Source organism: Phytophthora sojae (assembly GCF_000149755.1).
Source record: "Phytophthora sojae unplaced genomic scaffold PHYSOscaffold_1, whole genome shotgun sequence".
NCBI classification, from domain to species: domain Eukaryota; phylum Oomycota; class Peronosporomycetes; order Peronosporales; family Peronosporaceae; genus Phytophthora; species Phytophthora sojae.
In genome coordinates, this window is record NW_009258115.1 from 6,840,257 (window position 1) to 6,855,878 (window position 15,622).

At 53.9% G+C, this 15,622-nt stretch overlaps 6 protein-coding genes across 6 annotated transcripts; 1 reads left to right on the forward strand and 5 right to left on the reverse strand.

Moving 5' to 3' along the window:
- Positions 1 to 31: 31 nt before the first annotated feature.
- PHYSODRAFT_469333 (hypothetical protein) lies at positions 32 to 2,092 on the forward strand (the record flags this gene model as incomplete). Its single annotated transcript, XM_009517583.1, has 2 exons — positions 32 to 145; positions 218 to 2,092. 2 exons carry the CDS (start codon positions 32 to 34, stop codon positions 2,090 to 2,092), a joined length of 1,989 nt encoding a protein of 662 aa, XP_009515878.1.
- A 107-nt stretch (positions 2,093 to 2,199) lies between these two features.
- Positions 2,200 to 2,789, reverse strand: PHYSODRAFT_353563 (hypothetical protein). Its single transcript, XM_009517584.1, has one exon. It carries the CDS (start codon positions 2,766 to 2,768, stop codon positions 2,292 to 2,294), a length of 477 nt encoding a protein of 158 aa, XP_009515879.1. The 5' UTR covers positions 2,769 to 2,789; the 3' UTR covers positions 2,200 to 2,291.
- Positions 2,790 to 3,735: 946 nt separating this feature from the next.
- PHYSODRAFT_309406 (hypothetical protein) lies at positions 3,736 to 6,554 on the reverse strand (the record flags this gene model as incomplete). Its single annotated transcript, XM_009517585.1, has 2 exons — positions 3,736 to 3,772; positions 3,853 to 6,554. The coding sequence occupies 2 exons, from the start codon at positions 6,552 to 6,554 to the stop codon at positions 3,736 to 3,738; spliced, it is 2,739 nt and encodes a 912-aa protein (XP_009515880.1).
- Positions 6,555 to 8,386: 1,832 nt separating this feature from the next.
- Positions 8,387 to 9,845, reverse strand: PHYSODRAFT_248225 (hypothetical protein; the record flags this gene model as incomplete). Its single annotated transcript, XM_009517586.1, has 2 exons — positions 8,387 to 8,441; positions 8,659 to 9,845. 2 exons carry the CDS (start codon positions 9,843 to 9,845, stop codon positions 8,387 to 8,389), a joined length of 1,242 nt encoding a protein of 413 aa, XP_009515881.1.
- A 325-nt stretch (positions 9,846 to 10,170) lies between these two features.
- On the reverse strand, positions 10,171 to 10,988 carry PHYSODRAFT_248212 (hypothetical protein; the record flags this gene model as incomplete). Its single annotated transcript, XM_009517587.1, has 5 exons — positions 10,171 to 10,329; positions 10,396 to 10,545; positions 10,604 to 10,654; positions 10,729 to 10,776; positions 10,848 to 10,988. 5 exons carry the CDS (start codon positions 10,986 to 10,988, stop codon positions 10,171 to 10,173), a joined length of 549 nt encoding a protein of 182 aa, XP_009515882.1.
- A 167-nt stretch (positions 10,989 to 11,155) lies between these two features.
- PHYSODRAFT_248130 (hypothetical protein) lies at positions 11,156 to 12,343 on the reverse strand (the record flags this gene model as incomplete). The annotated part of the gene is made up of 1 exon (XM_009517588.1): positions 11,156 to 12,343. One exon carries the CDS (start codon positions 12,341 to 12,343, stop codon positions 11,156 to 11,158), a length of 1,188 nt encoding a protein of 395 aa, XP_009515883.1.
- Positions 12,344 to 15,622: the final 3,279 nt, after the last annotated feature.

Consider the following 15,622-nt stretch of genomic DNA (forward strand, 5'->3'; position numbering starts at 1 on the left):
CCCATAACCCCCACGTTCCGCCCGCGCAATAATGACGGAAGTGACGGTGAGCCGCCGCGACTCGGGCGCGACCGCGCCGTCGGCCCACGACGAGCTGGTGCGCCAGGTGCTGGATGAGGAGAACGCGTCCGTGAGCGCGCCGCTGGTGTCAGCGCTGAACCACGACGTGACGCTCGCGCGCTTCGCCAACTTCGTGACGCGCGTGGACTCGAGCAAGACGCTGCCCGACGGCCCCGACACCAAGAAACTCGCGAGTGCCGACGCCGCCGCCGCGCGCCGCGAGGAGGAGACGCAGGACAATGTGACGCCTGAGCTGCTGACGTCCTATCGCGCCACGATGCTGCTGACGAACGACGACACGTCGGACGCGCTGCTCACGTTCCTCGGGGACAAGAGCAAGCTGCTGACGCGCTGCCTGTTCCCCGTGTTCCAGAGTGACGCCAAGGGCAACCTGCGCCACGCCTGCCGGGTCATCGACCACCTGCTGCGCTTCTACCTGGACGACGTGTACGACGTGCTGGGCAAGAATGCTGACACGGTGCAGAGGTACATGGGCGCCATGCTGCCGTACCTGGAGCACGCCCCCGTGGCCGAGCTGTTCCTGACGCTGGTATGCAAACCGCACAGCGCCGCTGTCATGCGGTTCTACTCGTCGACGCCCCCCAAGAAGTGGGCGTTCTTCCGTGCACTGGCGGAGTGGAAGGTGCTGCTGGTGCTGGCCAGCCACGTGTGCAGCGTTGAGTACGGAGAGACCCACACAATCGGAGCTGCGGACGTGTTCGTGGAGCTACTGGACCGCCTTGCCGCGGACGACAACGGACAGCTGCTGCTGCAACCTGCGGCGTACTGCCCCGAGCTGCTGGAGGGACTGATTCGTGCGGCCGTGGAGCCGGAGGACCCCAAGGCCAAGATCCCGCAGAGAACTGTGGGCCAGCGCACGGCTGCTATGAAGTGTGTGTTCCGCTTGCTGCAGAAGAGCACTCTGGAGAAGGTGCAGGGCCCGCCGACGAGCCCGTACCAGTCTTTCGGTGCTACCATTGTGAACCTTGTACCCAACCAGTTGGGCCCGCTGCGTGAAAAGATTTTTGGTCTTGTGGAGCAGCATCTCGGCGAGCTCTTGCGCTACCTGATCCAGAAATACGTGAGCCAGCAGAACATTGAGATGCCTGACGAGGAGTCTGGAAAGCCGCTGCCCGAGGGTGCTGTTCGTCATACGGCGTACGTTGTGAAGGTGCCATTTACGGAACTGCGTCTCACGCTCGTGGAAGCTCTTGTGGAAATTGTGGCACACAACCCACGTCTCATGAGCGAACACTTTGACGCGAACGTATGGCGTGTGCTGGTCACGTGGTTTTTCGAGTACTCGCACAACAACCTGTACCACGCTGCTTTCTACCAGCTTGTGTTTATTGCGCTGCGTACGGACAACCAGCAGGCCTTGGAGGTGCTCGTCAAGAAGCTGAAGCTGGTCACGCTGCTTGTGGAGCACTACCGTGCCGACGGCGATACCACGAGCAACAAGGGCTACATTTTGCAGATTTGCAATGCCATCCGTCTGCAGGCGGCTTCGCAGTCGCCCGAAGCGTTCCTGCGTAACTTTTTGCAGTCGCACACGACATGGCGTGGATTCGAGCAGGAACTCCGTGATCAGACGACTTTGTGTTGTGTGAACGGCCTAGGATTTACGGTGCCCCAGGCCATTCGACCGGGTTACCAGAAGGACTCGTGGCAGATGCTGAACGAAGAGCAGGCAGGGATTGACCACGGATCGGAGTTTGCTCGATCGCTGGGCTTTGTGGATGATGTGGCTTGGCCGGAGGACGATGTAGCTGATGGCAACAAGAAGCGCAAGAAAAAGAAAAAAGGCAAGAGGAATTCGCACCAGCCTAGCGCCAACGGCACGCATGATGCGGACGAAGCGGACAGCACCGATGATGAATTCACCACCAAGCCTGAAGATGCGGCGGCGGCGGCTTTGATAGCGGCAGAGGAGGCCGAGCTGGTTGCGAACGGGTCTATAGACAACAAGTCGAACGGATCAAGTATGCCCAAGAAGAAAAACAAAAACAAAAAGAAGCAGAACAAGAAATAGAGAGGTCCGCCCTTTTCACGGAAACGCAGAGACAGGTAAGTTAGGTAGAGATAATGGTGGCGTAGGCGCCACATTAGCGGATAGGAGGTAACAGGGAGCTGCAGTTTTGCAGTAAAACAACCAAACAAGGTTCATTCGTGAAAACGAAGTCAAAGTGTCAAAGGGTTATCTTGCGACTCGGTCAAGTCTGTCGTCTTCTTCAGCTCGAAACTGCTAAACCTGACGACTCCACCGTGCACATCAATCGACCTTTGACGGGAAACACTGTCGAAAGCTCGTACGTGAGGCTAAACGGATCCTCGACGGTCTTGATGTTGAAGCGGCTGCAGAGCACGGAAGCTACCATTCGAAGCTCCAGCATCGCAAAGCGCATGCCAATGCACTGGCGAGGACCGGCAAGGAAAGTGACGAATTGGTACGGCGAGAACTGACGCAGCTTGCCTGTGTCTGGGTCAAGCCAGCGTTCGGGCTTGTACTCGGCAGCATCATCACCCCATGTGGACTTGAGCCGCGCTGACGCGTAGTGGCACACACACACCACCGAATTCTTGGGGATGAAAGTCCCGCAGCTGAGAGTCGTGTCTTGATTCGGCGAGCGCGTGGTCATGCTCGTGTTCAGACGCAAGTTCTCGCGCATAGCAGCCTCGAGGTATGGAAGACGGCCAAGCTGCTCCATCGATGGTGCGTCGATCTCACCAGACAGTAATTCGGGAAGCTGGTCGCGGATTTCGTCACGAATCGTGCGCAGGACCTGAGGGTGGCGGTTCATCATTACGATGAACCACGATAGCACGAATGAGGACGTATCCTTTCCGGCGAAGAAAAAGTTGACGGCCATGTCCTAAAGCTGCTGCGCATCCGTCAGTCCCGACTCCAGGAAAAACGAAAGCAGATATTTTGTTTCAGTCGTCGGCTCCTTCAGCTCGAGCTTCTCAGCCTCCTGATCCTCCGTATCATGTTCCGGCCTCGCATTCTTCCTGGCCAGAGACTGCGCCATGACATCGTTGACGATGGCCTTGATGATTTTCATATTTTCCTTGCCTTCGCGCTGCCGACAATGCTCATGAGCCACGGTTTGCCGCCAGCGAGCGCGCTCTGGTCAGCCATCCAATCCACAAAGCGTTCCGTCTGGAAGAACATAGCGTCCAAAGTATTGCCGACCAGTGGCAGCGTGGATGCCGGGCGGTGGATCCGACGAAAGCTCTCATCCGCAGCCTTTTGCTCGGGCGTGCGTAGCGCGTGTGAGAGCGCCTTCCAACCCAGCAAGGCCACAACCATTGCCGTTCCAGCGAGCACCGCGCTGTGCTGGCTTGACGCGTGCTGCGCGTACGACCACATCGTTTTCCAGCGCTTGGGCTTCAACGGGAAAGGGGGCGAATGAAAGGCAGGGTGACACCTCGTCTGTGGCTACAGTGCGTGGAGGTCTTCAATCATAGGGCATGCAAAAACGGGTTCAGAAGAAGTCGGCAGCTCGGGTGTTCCCGAACTTTGGGCCAAACTGCTAAACGAAGAGCTAGGTGAGAGGCAGGGACAGTCACAACACGAGGCCAACAAGGTTGCCTCGGCTCGACAGTCGTATTTTGTGGATGGAACTTTGTGCACTTTAACCAGTGTTGGCATCGGGGGTCTGGGAACATCTATCTCTATGCCCGATTTCCACTTCGAGGAAATTCAGCCTCCCTGTTGTGAGAAAGCGATATCAAAAACCGGGTTAGAGAGCAATCCTGCATCATTCCCAATACCAATGCTACAGTACGCACCACGGGTTAATGCGATTGTCGTCCGATCCGTCGTCTTCATCCCACGTAATACGCAACGACTCCCATGGCAGCATTCCATGATCATCAAATGGTAGCGATCCTGCCGTCACACCTCCATAGTACTCGCCAGGGTAACCTTCAGGGTTACGGAATAGCATACGGAACTTCTCTCCGCAATGCCAAGTACGGTTCACCGCCCATGTATAACGGCTAATATCCACGATGTACTCGGGCAAACGGTTCTCGAGGCGCAAGATGGTCACTATCGAATCGGTTGGAAGCTCAGTCGTTGCCAGTTTCCCCGATTCCGCTTCTTCTTGCTTCAATGCATCCTTCTCGGGTGATGTGTCAGTCTTGGCCGATGTATCCACCGCGCTTGCTTCGCATGCACGAATTTCTTTGGCCCATTTCTTGATTTGTCCATCCGCGACGTGTACCAAGTTGTGAGCCAACGGTGGCAGTGTAGGGAAACGGCCTTCGCAGAAGAGCTGGCAGTTGTCGCGCATGAGCCGGAGGTCGGTCATAAACTCAGCTGCGTTGTTGTATTCTAGGTTGCTGGCCTTCTCGGTCATTTTCCCGAGATCCATCGGGTGCAAGATTATTTCCTTGTATTGCGGAAACTCGCGATCCGATACAGGTTCCAAGAACGGTCCGGCATCAGCTAGCATTTTCAGCTTGGCCAGAACCCGCAAAAATACTCGAGCAAGCCTTTGTTCTCGAGAAGGAAGGGAACACAAAAGAGTGTCAGGCTTACGAACACATTCGTGCTGAGCCATATCCGAAATCGGTTTCAGCACTGCCAACGCGTACGGATCACCTCCACCGTGGTGATATGATACTTTTTCCACTGTACAAATCACCGTTGCGTTACGAACAGGAGTGTCGCTCTTCTGCGTAAAACGTTTCTTCTTCGACTTCTCGTCTTCTTTCAGCGCTAGCGCATGGCCATCTCCAAAGTATACAACAACTTTTCCTGCCTCGGGAATAAAGTTCCTGGTCTCTTTAGGACGCAGCTTGAGCCATTCACGTCGATCCAGGCGGATGTGTAGATCCATGAAGGCCTCTACGTTGATAAACTCCTCGAGCAGCAAATGTAACAAAAACACAAGCTGCGCGTATGTGCAAGAGCCCTCCAATGCCAAACGCCACTCATGTCGCTTCCGTTGCCACGAAGGTCGAATTGTCTCTACGCCCGAGTTAAGTGCCGCCACAGCAGCACTCTCCAGTTCAGCAAACAAAGCAAGCTGCTCTTTGAATGACTTTGCCTCCTCCAAACGACTGCACCACGTCTGTGAACCTTCCCACAAACTAGGCAGTGTGTTGGTGTTTTCCAGGTGCTGCTTCAGACAAAGCAGCATCTTCCGAGATATATTGTGCGACTGGATAGTCTTGTCTTCGTCGATAATGGTCATGGTCTCACTCTTGATTGCACCGCCCGGAAGTGGAAACATTTGCAGCTCAATTCCGCTCTTGGTATTCCATACTATGCCCGCTCCGGACTCTTCACCGTTCTTTTCTTCGTGTCCATCCAATGCACCGAGCAGTTTGTCTTTTACCTCCTGAAGCTTCGTTAGCAGGTCCAGCTCACGAATACCCTTAGGATTCAACCACTCCAAAATCTCCTCAAGCTGAGATTTACTGCTGCAAAGCACAAAATTCCCTGAATCTGCACGTTCAATAAACAGCCGCGGCTTCGTATCATGCTTGAACATGTAATAAGAGTTGTGGTATCGGTCTCGTCCCAAAGGAGCCTCGCGAATAACAACGGAACTCAACTCGCTCGCCATCTCCTCTGCTTGGGCCTTCTTCTCTTGCTCCAAGTTTTTTTCGTCTTCGAGCTTTTCTGCCTGGATATCCTCGAAAAACTTCCCAATAAATTCATGCCGACGCTTAATCCCTTCCGAGAAAACATTGTGTGAGTTGGGATGAATCCCCTGGTTAGCACAATCTCTTCTGAAGGCGTTTTCCCTTTCACGTCGCATTCTGTCCGAGTGTTTCCTTCGCGAATCCAGATCAGCTGCACGCTTTCGGTGATTTCGGTGAATTAGCATCTCTTGCTCCACTTGAGATGACATGTAGGTCCGAATGCTGGAAAGCGTCAAGAACTCGGAGCAAATCCAGGAAAGAGCACCAATTTTGTATGAAGTAGGAAGCTCGTGAAACTCCGAACAATACAATCCATACACAACATCGGCGTACTGAAACGATTTGAGCTCTTCTGCTGACGGATCCTGCAGTGCTTCTTTGGTCTCCTTGCACCCTTCAATCCGGTTTTGGTTTGCACGAACGCGACCAACTACAAATCGCTCGTAGTCTTGCTCAAACACATCCGAAAGTGCCAAGGCAGCGCGGCCCACTTCCGATTCCTCGCCATTGTACAAAACGGCATTATCCCAGACCAAGCGAATATCCTCTGCAAAATTTTCGTACCCACCAGGTCCTTCATAACCTCCCGAATCGATCTTCTTCTTGATTGTCCCCAGATCCATTGGATTCTTGACAATCTGAGCGTAGTCTTCAAGGCCTTTCAATTTTGTGTCAACCGGGACGTTAAAGGGGGCTGAGTTGTTTTGCATGTACAACGTCTGTCGGACAATTTCGCATCCCACCAAAGGCTCCACATGACCAATGGAAGGGTCGATTCCCAGATCCTTAGACATCAATTGGCGAAGAATTTCTTGCCACGTCACTGCATTCAGCATGTCACCATATGCACGCTCACAAATCCCGTACGTCCTTTCGCTGTTGACAAAGAGATCTGAAACCTTGATGTTGCCCTCAACGACAAGATCGTCCATGAGCGACATAAAAGATTTTTCCGACAAAATCACTCTCAAAAACGCCATGAAAATCCGCGTCAAACCGACATGGGTACCGTCATAGGAACGAGTTGTGATGCACTCTACAAGAGCCTCCAACGAAATCGACTCGAGCCCCACGAAATCCTTGAAAGTGCAAATAGTCTGCCATGCCATGATCAGCTCGCCAAGCAGAGAACCATCGACGCCCTTCAGACTGGAACACGCTAAGGGCAGGCTGTTTGTATCAATAGCGTCTCTATCCAATAGGCGCAAATCTTCCACGGGGTATTTCAGCTCTTCCTCTTTTTGCTTCCGCTCCTCGTCGCGCTCGTCTTTCAGTCGTTGTCTTTCATCTTCGACGCGTTGCCTTTTGCGAAGACGTTCGTTTTCCCGCTTTGCACGGCGCACTTCCCTCTCCGCCATTTCCTTTTCGTGCCTTGCCTGACGCAAGGTGTAATTCTCGTGCAAGCGATGAAGCTGCTTGAAAAACATCGATTCCAGATACACCTCCTTGTCGGCAAACAAATTGCATATCTGGGACCGGATGAACGGATAATTCTTCACGAGAAACCAGGCAGACTGCAGAGAGGGTTATTTAACAACAACCGAGTTAGATTTCGAGCAAAGATCATCAACCAATAACATATACACTGGTAGCACAACAACCGTACCACTCGATATCTGCCCTTCAATGACAGCTCAATAATCTGCTGGAGAGTGGCCCGATACGACACCTTCTTGTTAATCGGAAGCCACTCCTTGAGAACGTACGCCACTAGATAACTAGCCTCAAATAAATGGCGAACATGCTGGAAAGTCTGACGATACGATGAGTGTGGCAACAATCCGGATAGTGGCCCAGCAATCTTGTACCAGGCATGCGGAGTGACAACCCACAACGTCGGGTCTCCCTCAGCATAGTCAAGGCACCAATCCGTAATCTCAGGAAGCCACACGCGCGCACGGGCATACCCAGCAGGGTGGCGGTAGCCGCACTCCATCAAATTTAGCTCGTCAGGAGTACCCTTCGCATTGACCTCAACAGCTTGGTCGGTTCGCATGAGCTCGACTACATCAGCTGGCAAACCTGCGTTTCTCGAATCCACTCGAGTACTCGATCGGCGAGGCGCACCAGCCATTTTCGTCGCTGCAGCACTCTGAGCTAAATGTTTAGTCTGAACTGGCGCCTGGTACATAGTAGACGAACGACGACTTCCTGTTGCTGTGCCTTCTCCACTTTCTGCACCGCTGCCACCTGAAGACGAGGAATTACCCGAGTCCATGTCGTTGTCACTTCCACTCCCACTCGAGCTGCTAGCTGCAGATGAGAGAAGCTCGCTGTCATTGTCTGAACCTGCAGCGGACCCACTTCGAGTGGAACGAATGTCTTCGTCGTCCGAGGTCAGATCGCTGCCACCACTATCTGAATCAGATTCGCCGTCCACTTGGGATAAATGCTTCGGATAAAATGGGCTGGGATAGCGGTACACGTTCGATCGATGGAAAATGCCGCGCCTTTTCGCATGAGAGGGCTCAGGTTGCCCTCCATCGAACTCGCCGTCACCTTGGTAAATTTTCTCGCCGTCAAGCTTTGCTCGCTTGCTGTCACTGTTGCTACCCGCTGCAAGGGCATAACAGTGATCAAGTCAGTCGCTAAAATAAAAACAAAAAAAAAACAACTCAAGATTGTTGACCTACGCTTGGGGTGTGCTCTTTGCTTTGAGGCGGGCGACTTAGTTGAAGACGAAGAGTCCGCGCGTGGGCGTTTCTTCGAGCGAGAAGGGAATGCTGGAGACGCGAGAATGGGTTTTACCGGAAGAGGACGCTCCGACAAAGGTAAGTGCTCTACCAATGTGCCGAACCCCATAATCTTCGGCCGCTGCTCCTTTGGTCGGTCGAGGATTTCGAGGCTGATAGCTTTGCTACAAAACACAAATGAATAAAACCCGCAGACACCATTAGTAGGTAGCGCCTACAGCTACTACGGAAGAACAACAAAACGTACCCATTCTCGTCGCAGAAGAAAAACATGTCCAAAAGACGCAGCGTATCTCCCCCATGCGCGTATGGGTCATTGAAATGAGCTGGGATGTTTTCTTCGATAGTTTCCTCCGGATTATCTCCAATGAGGGCTGGATCCACAAGTGAAAGTTCTTTCGCGCCGCGCACTTCGCCAGCAGGAACAGTTGGGCCGGTCGGAATCAGCTTTGGCAGAATAGGAGGGCCAACTGGAATGAGCGGTGCTCCAGGCATTGCCCCGTTGGCATGAGCCACCGGCGCACCTCCAAGAGCAGCCGCAGTATTCTGAGCACGAGCAGCGGGCTGTTTCTTCTTTGTAGATTTCGCTCCTGATGCAGGTTTTGCCTTCTTAGCTGCTGCTGCTGCTGCTGCTGCCGGCGCTCGGGCTCTTTTAGTAGTCGCAGCAGTTGGACCCGTCGCCTGGAAGTTCATCGTCGCTCGGTTACCAGCTGCTGCCGGTGCGTTGAGCACAGCTGCACCGCCATTCTTAGCAATAAACCCGGGCGGCAGCTTCAGGGTCACCTTTAGCGACGACGGACTCACTTCGTCCGATCTCTTCTTCGTTGCAGCTCTCCGCTTCGGAGGCCTCGAGGTCCCAGCGGGAGTCACTCTCGCTGCTGCATTTGCACTCCCATCAGCCGGAGCAGGTGGAGGAGGCGGGGGCACGGGCAACGACGCCTCCGAGCCCGATAAATCCGACGAGTCCGAGCTTGAGCTGTCACTGAACGAACTGTTACTGGACGAGTCCTCAACTGGGGGCGGCGGCGGTGGCGGTGGGGGAGGTGGAACGCTCGGCGGCGCCGCTACAGGCGCGGGCTTCGCCGCCTTCTTCGCCTTCCCGTTGCTCTTGGTTGGGGACCTCCTTGGGGCCACGGGCTTCGTCACTTTCTTCTTCTTCTTCGTTCTCCCCCCGCTGTCCAGGTCCGAGTCGTCGCCATAATCGGAGAGCTCCCCGCCCCCCTGCTTGCCTGCACGAGCCCGAGGCCCCGTCTTCTTCCGCGCAGAGGCTCGTGGCGCGTCCGAATCCGAGTCTGACTCGGCGGAGGACGAGGAGACCACCGAGGAGCTGGAGGACGAGGACAGGTCGTCCGAGTCCGACGACAGGCTCGACGAGCTGCTCGAGTCCATGTACTTGGCGCTCATCTCCACCGACATGATGTCCGCGAGCGCCATCTTTCCCTCTCGCGTCGCGCGTGCGGGTAACGAACGCTCCCGGTCTTGCTTACTTTGGGCCGGCCGGCCCCGCGCTCGCTCTTGTCTTGTCGCTCCTGTGCACGTGCAGCCACGAAATCTTGCGCGGAGTGATGATCATTATCGCTTTAGACGGGGGGAACGACTTAATATGAAAGTTTGTATGGCAGTCGCCCCGAGCTCCTCCCCCTTTTCTTCTCCGAGCCAAAACCAGGAATAGCTCTTGAGGCTCAGCTATTTTGAGGTCAAGTGACCTGATGGGTATTTACTGCGATTTCGAAGTGTTTTATCGTTAGCTTTAGGCAAATTATAGTTGCAGTCGCAGGGGGCTGATGCCGCCGTTGCTGCTCGTGCCAGCGTGCGTGGGAGTCGAGTTGGAGCGCTGCTCCAGGCTTTCCTCGCGAGCGCGCTCCAGAATGTGCCGCTTGATGTCCAGGAACGAGTCGATGATCTCGTCCTGCACGAGCTGCAAGCAACAAAACGCTGAGGACAATTGTAGTGCAGTCAGTACAGCAAACTTCAATGCACCCACCAGCGGGCAGCTGTGCAGAATCGACATCATGTAGTAGCCGAGGTCGCGCTGCCGTTTGTCCACAAAATCGGCCGAGAGGGACGAGCCGATGTACTTCTTGCTCGGCAGGAATGGAAACATGGGCGCTCGAGACGGATATTTCTCGCGTAGCTGTAGAAGCTTGTACGTTAGTTAAAGGCGATGTACCGCAATGCGTCGTAAGCCTCACCAGTATGTCGATCGCACAGAACTCGCGATAGCGCCGCACGACGTCCCAAATCTGCGTAGCAACGTCACCGCATTGAGTCTCACGCCATCAACGTACTTTGCACTTCGACGCTACTGCGTACAGACCTCTGGCGTCCCATTGCGCTCAATCCACGAGCAGCGCAGAATGTATTCCTGCAGACAGCAGCAGCGTGAGAACTGATCCCAGCGCGAGTGGAGCACTGTTGGAAGAGGAGACAACGCACCGTGTAGAACTTGCCGCAGTCCAAGTCCAGCGACTCTTGGCTGCCTAACACCTCAACGCGGAAGTCGCCCTGCAGGCTCGTGCCACTGCTCGGCCGTTGCCGCGGCTGCATCTGGGGCGATGCAGTCGAGCTCGAAGACATGATGTCGCGAGTTTGTGAATCTTATCGCACAAACCTGCTCAAGCGCATACGAACTTCGTTGTGTCATAGAGCATGCTGTGACCACTTCAACAGTGACAACCGAGAGCTCAAATTACAGTAAGCACTATCAACCTAGACCAGCGCACACATGACATTTTTCAGAGACATCAATCGCTGAAGTCTGACTCGTCCGAGTCCGAGTCGAAGGCGGCTGCGGTGGCGGGGCCGAAGAGGAACGGCAGCGGCTTCTTTGTTGTCTTGACCTGAGCGTCCCGTTGGATCGGGACCTCGACTGTTTGAGTTTCACCCCACGTTACAGTCTTTCGCCGGCTGACGCTTGAAGGAGAGGACGAGGACAGACGTTCACCGAACAAGTTTTCAGCTTCTTCGAAACTCTGAATCGAGGACGTGGGCGATACCGGAGCAACGAGAGCATCCGTGCCGCTCTGTTTGTGTGGTTGTTCCTTCGGAGAGGGAGTCTTGATGATTTCTCCGAAGAGGTTCTCGACGCGAAATTCTTCTTCGCTAGTAGCAGACTCGGCGCGCTTCATGGCGACTAGACTTGGAGCAAGAACTTGCTGAATTGGACCAGCGACAGCAACGTTGATCACAGGCGGAGCCACTTCTTGGGGTTCTGGCATCGGTTCAACGGGTTTGGTTGCAGTGGTCTTGGTCGCTGCCAAACACTGTACGGAGTTGATCAGCGTCGGCTTCTTCTGACTCGAGATGTCAGTTGACGGTGGAGGAACTGCAGAAGTTCGAGACTGCGCGATTGGGGAACTGATATACTCGACAGTAGCGTTGGCAGGTTGGGCTTCAGAAGCACTACACACGCGGCGTGCTGGGGCTGAATTGGGGCTAGCGACTCTTTTGGCCTTGGAAGGGGAGGTTGGTGCGCGAGATGATGGCGCTTTCGTTGTTACTTGTGTGTTCATCACACTCGCTACCTGCAACTCTCGGAGCTCTTGTCTCAATGCCTCTTCGTTCCGCAGTGAGTAGTTTTTGGCGGTAAGAAGCAACGCGTTGCCCTTCAAAATATCTGGTTGAACGCTCAGCAAGCAGGGAACCAGTTGCAACGCGCGAATTCGTCCGAAGTCTTTAATCAGCGTGTCCAGGTAGGCGTGTGAATCCATGAAATCGGTTCCAAATAGCCGCGAATTCATCTTGAACTCCACTAATCGAGCTTTATCTTTCTTAAGCAGCTTGCGCACCACCTTCTTGATGTTCTTCTCCATCTCGACGGCAGCACTATCGTAGACTGAGGGGACTTCATCGGGAAGAGTTGGAGGCGTATCAACTGGTAGAAGTAGTCGGAACGGGTCGATATCAGCTTCCATTGGCTGAGCCTGTTTCATTTTTTCGGTATTGATTCCGATCGCTGCGGGGCTAGGAGGCTGTGATGCTCGAGCTTCTTGAGGTTGAAGGGATACAAGGGGCTTGGCAGTGTTGGGCGATATCTTTGCACTATCATGCACTGGAGTGGAGACCCTGACTGTCTCCTTTTCCATTTTTTCAAGCGCTTGAACCGGCAGAGAGGGCTTCGGCTTCTGGGTTTCCACGCACTCCTCCAGCTTATGGTTTGTCTCGGAATCCACGGTGCTGCATGAGGAGCTTGACAGGTCTGAGCTATTCGAATCCTGCTTTGCAACAACAGGTGTGGGGAATGCAACTCGGCGACGGCTCGGTGGAGGCGAGGCAGCTGCAGCAGGAGCTTTCTTGGCCTCGAACATTGCCCGCGCAGTCTGGAATGCAGACGCTGCCACTTTCTTCTCGATTACCGGCGTAGGAACTGGCGCCGCAGCCACCGGGGAATGAGGCGGAGCCTCGACTCGCGCAGGGGGAGGCCATTTCTTCACTGGCGAGCGCACAGTCTTCAAAGCAGCTGGTGCCGGAGCCGCGTTGTTGAGCCAACGCAGAGCCACGTTCTGTCGGACCGGGGAGGAGTGGGCGCCGTTGTTGGGCAGTGGTCGGGACGCCATGGCAGCGGAACTGGTTTGTTAAAGATAGAGGGAAACTCCCGGGACCACTTTGACCATCCGGACCACCTGGACCAGGTTGACCACGTTCCCGATTTCCCGATTAACTCCCCAGTATGCTATTAGCCAATCAGGATGCTTTATACGACGCAAGCTGAATTTGACAACGCAGTTCAAAACGAGGGCAGTGTAGCGAGATGTGGAGCAGGAACGCAAGTGCGTGCAGTGGTAACCAGACGCGGCGACGGCTGCGGCGACGACCCTACTCGGAAGGACAGACAAGGGTAGCGCTGGCACACCGAGCTTAGTCCAAGTAGGACTGCCGCACCTCCGTCAATCGCTTCACCACGAGCTGAAGACAAAAAACACTGCCTGACCACCAGCAGTGTCATGGAGCAGCGGAAATGCCGCAGGCCCGAGTACGTATCCATGAGTATGCTGCAAGCTAGTGTATTAACCTTAAGATGGAGTGGAGAAATAGCTGTCTAACGTGTTTGCTGACTTGCTAACCAGCTTCAAGCACTGAGCGTTTTTGCTGTCGCTGCACTTCACGTGCTTTTGTCTGCAGTCGGGGCAGGAGATTGCCTTCCGTTTTCTGGTTTTGTGTGGCAGCTCCCGGACGGATGGCACTTCCGGATCAGGCGTGGTCTGTGCTTCGCCTGGAGCGCCTGCGTGGGTTGACTCTCGTGTGCTGTTTCGGATCCTCATTCGCAGTTGATTGGGGGTCAACACAGACTTCGGGTAGTACTGGTTGAACACGTTCATGAGGTGAGCAGCTTTTCCACGTGTACCCTTAAATTTTTCCGCTTCTTGACGTAGTATGTCCATGTGCTCACTACAGTAGATATTACTACGGGAGGGGGAGGACGCACAACTTCTCCAGAAACAACAAGTCCATTATCACTGGAAAGGAGGCGAGACGCATCGCCAGTCAACGCCGGGGGTGCAGAAACCACAAGTTCAGCTGAAACGCTGCAAGAATATCTGTCCAACTGGACATCGTTGGCAGTGTTGCGAGCGGAGGTGTCATCTTCGCTGGTTGTTTTGTGCGTGGAGATGTCACCTTCGCTGGTACTGTTTCGTGGTAATGAGGTGTCAGCTTCACGGGCATCGTTGCGTGACGATGAAATGTCTGCTTCGCTCTGTCGTAACGCGCTTCGAACATTTTTAAACTTAATCGTGAAGGATGAGCTTGACTTTTTGAGTGCGCCCCATCTCCTCTCTAGTGATACTTTGTCAAATGCTCGAACTCCACCGCAGACACAGCTCGCGAAGTCATAGAGTCTACAAAACGCCAGTCGTTTCTGCGAGACAATATTGGTCCGTCGAAGAGTGTCAAATAGTTGCTGGTGCAGCGCTCGCTCGTGGTCGGTTGCTCTACCAGTGCATTCTGCTTCATTCCGAAAATGAAATAAGGTTTTCCGCGTATCAGCCGACTGTTTTGAAGCTTGCTTAGACTCAGCCCGCACTGCCTTGACTTTTGTTTCGAGAGTACGATAACTGCGCCGATACAGTCTAATGCGTGCATTCCTGTTCGAAGCGACAACAAGGTTGAACATGATGGTGGTCACCAGCACGCAGTCCGCCCAAGTTCTACCACATTCCTTTTGCTCTCGTAGAACTTGGCGCAGGAGCTCGTGCTCTTCTGGCGAGAACCCGGCAGCTCCCTCTGCACTATCTTCCTCCATGCGAAGCGAATGCATGAATTCTACACGATCAACGGTTCCACACTGTAGTGTAGTTGCATTCTTGGACAGCAACTCTTTTATCGTGTGGAGATGCTGTCTTGGCCGCGACAGGTTCGTCTCTTGGCCCGACGCATCGAGGTCAGCGCAAGCAAATATCTGCTGCCACGACGTGAACGCAAAGTCGCGTTCTGTACTCGAGCGATATTGCGGACGAGGTAGAGAAGCTGAAACGAGGTTCGACACAAACTCTTGCTCAGCTGTATCTGCAACTAAGCGCTCACCATACAACTTGCACACTGTGGCAGCACGACACGCCGCTATCAAATCAATATTCTCCATGTGCGGATTCCTACCAAAGCGAGCTCCAACGTTGCTGCACATCTAAAATGCGCAAACCATGTTCAACGCGAGCCAATAATTTTTTCAGAGCGGAATGAAATCCTTCCAATTGACTTGTTGATACTACTCGAACCGGAGGACCACCACCTTCATTGTACACGTTCTCAGCAACATGCAGCTCACCCAAGCTGATCTGAGCAATGTTGTGCTTGATGCAATTCCTCCATTTCTCTGGAGTACACCCCAACTCGCTATCACTTATCTTGCTAAGCACTGCTCGCAAGTTAGCTTCCATTTCCACCGGGGGTCTTAACTCACGATCTACGTCATACATCGCACTTGACAACTCCTGGCACAGCAACTTCCGCTTGGGTTTTGACTTCAGCTTTTCGCTGAAGCGTTGAATCACATGGAAAGGATCCTGTTTGACAACGACAGAATCGCCCAGCGCTTCCACAACGAATTTCCGCACGGCTGCCGCATTATCAGAGATGAAATAGCAGTCGCCGTCTGCATCGAGCTGCGGTCGAACGTCAGAGAGTAGTTGCATGGTCTCATCTTTGTTTTCGGAGCTCGTAAGACGCCGACCAACTATCTGCCCGATTTCATTTTGCTACAGAAGCAACATTTT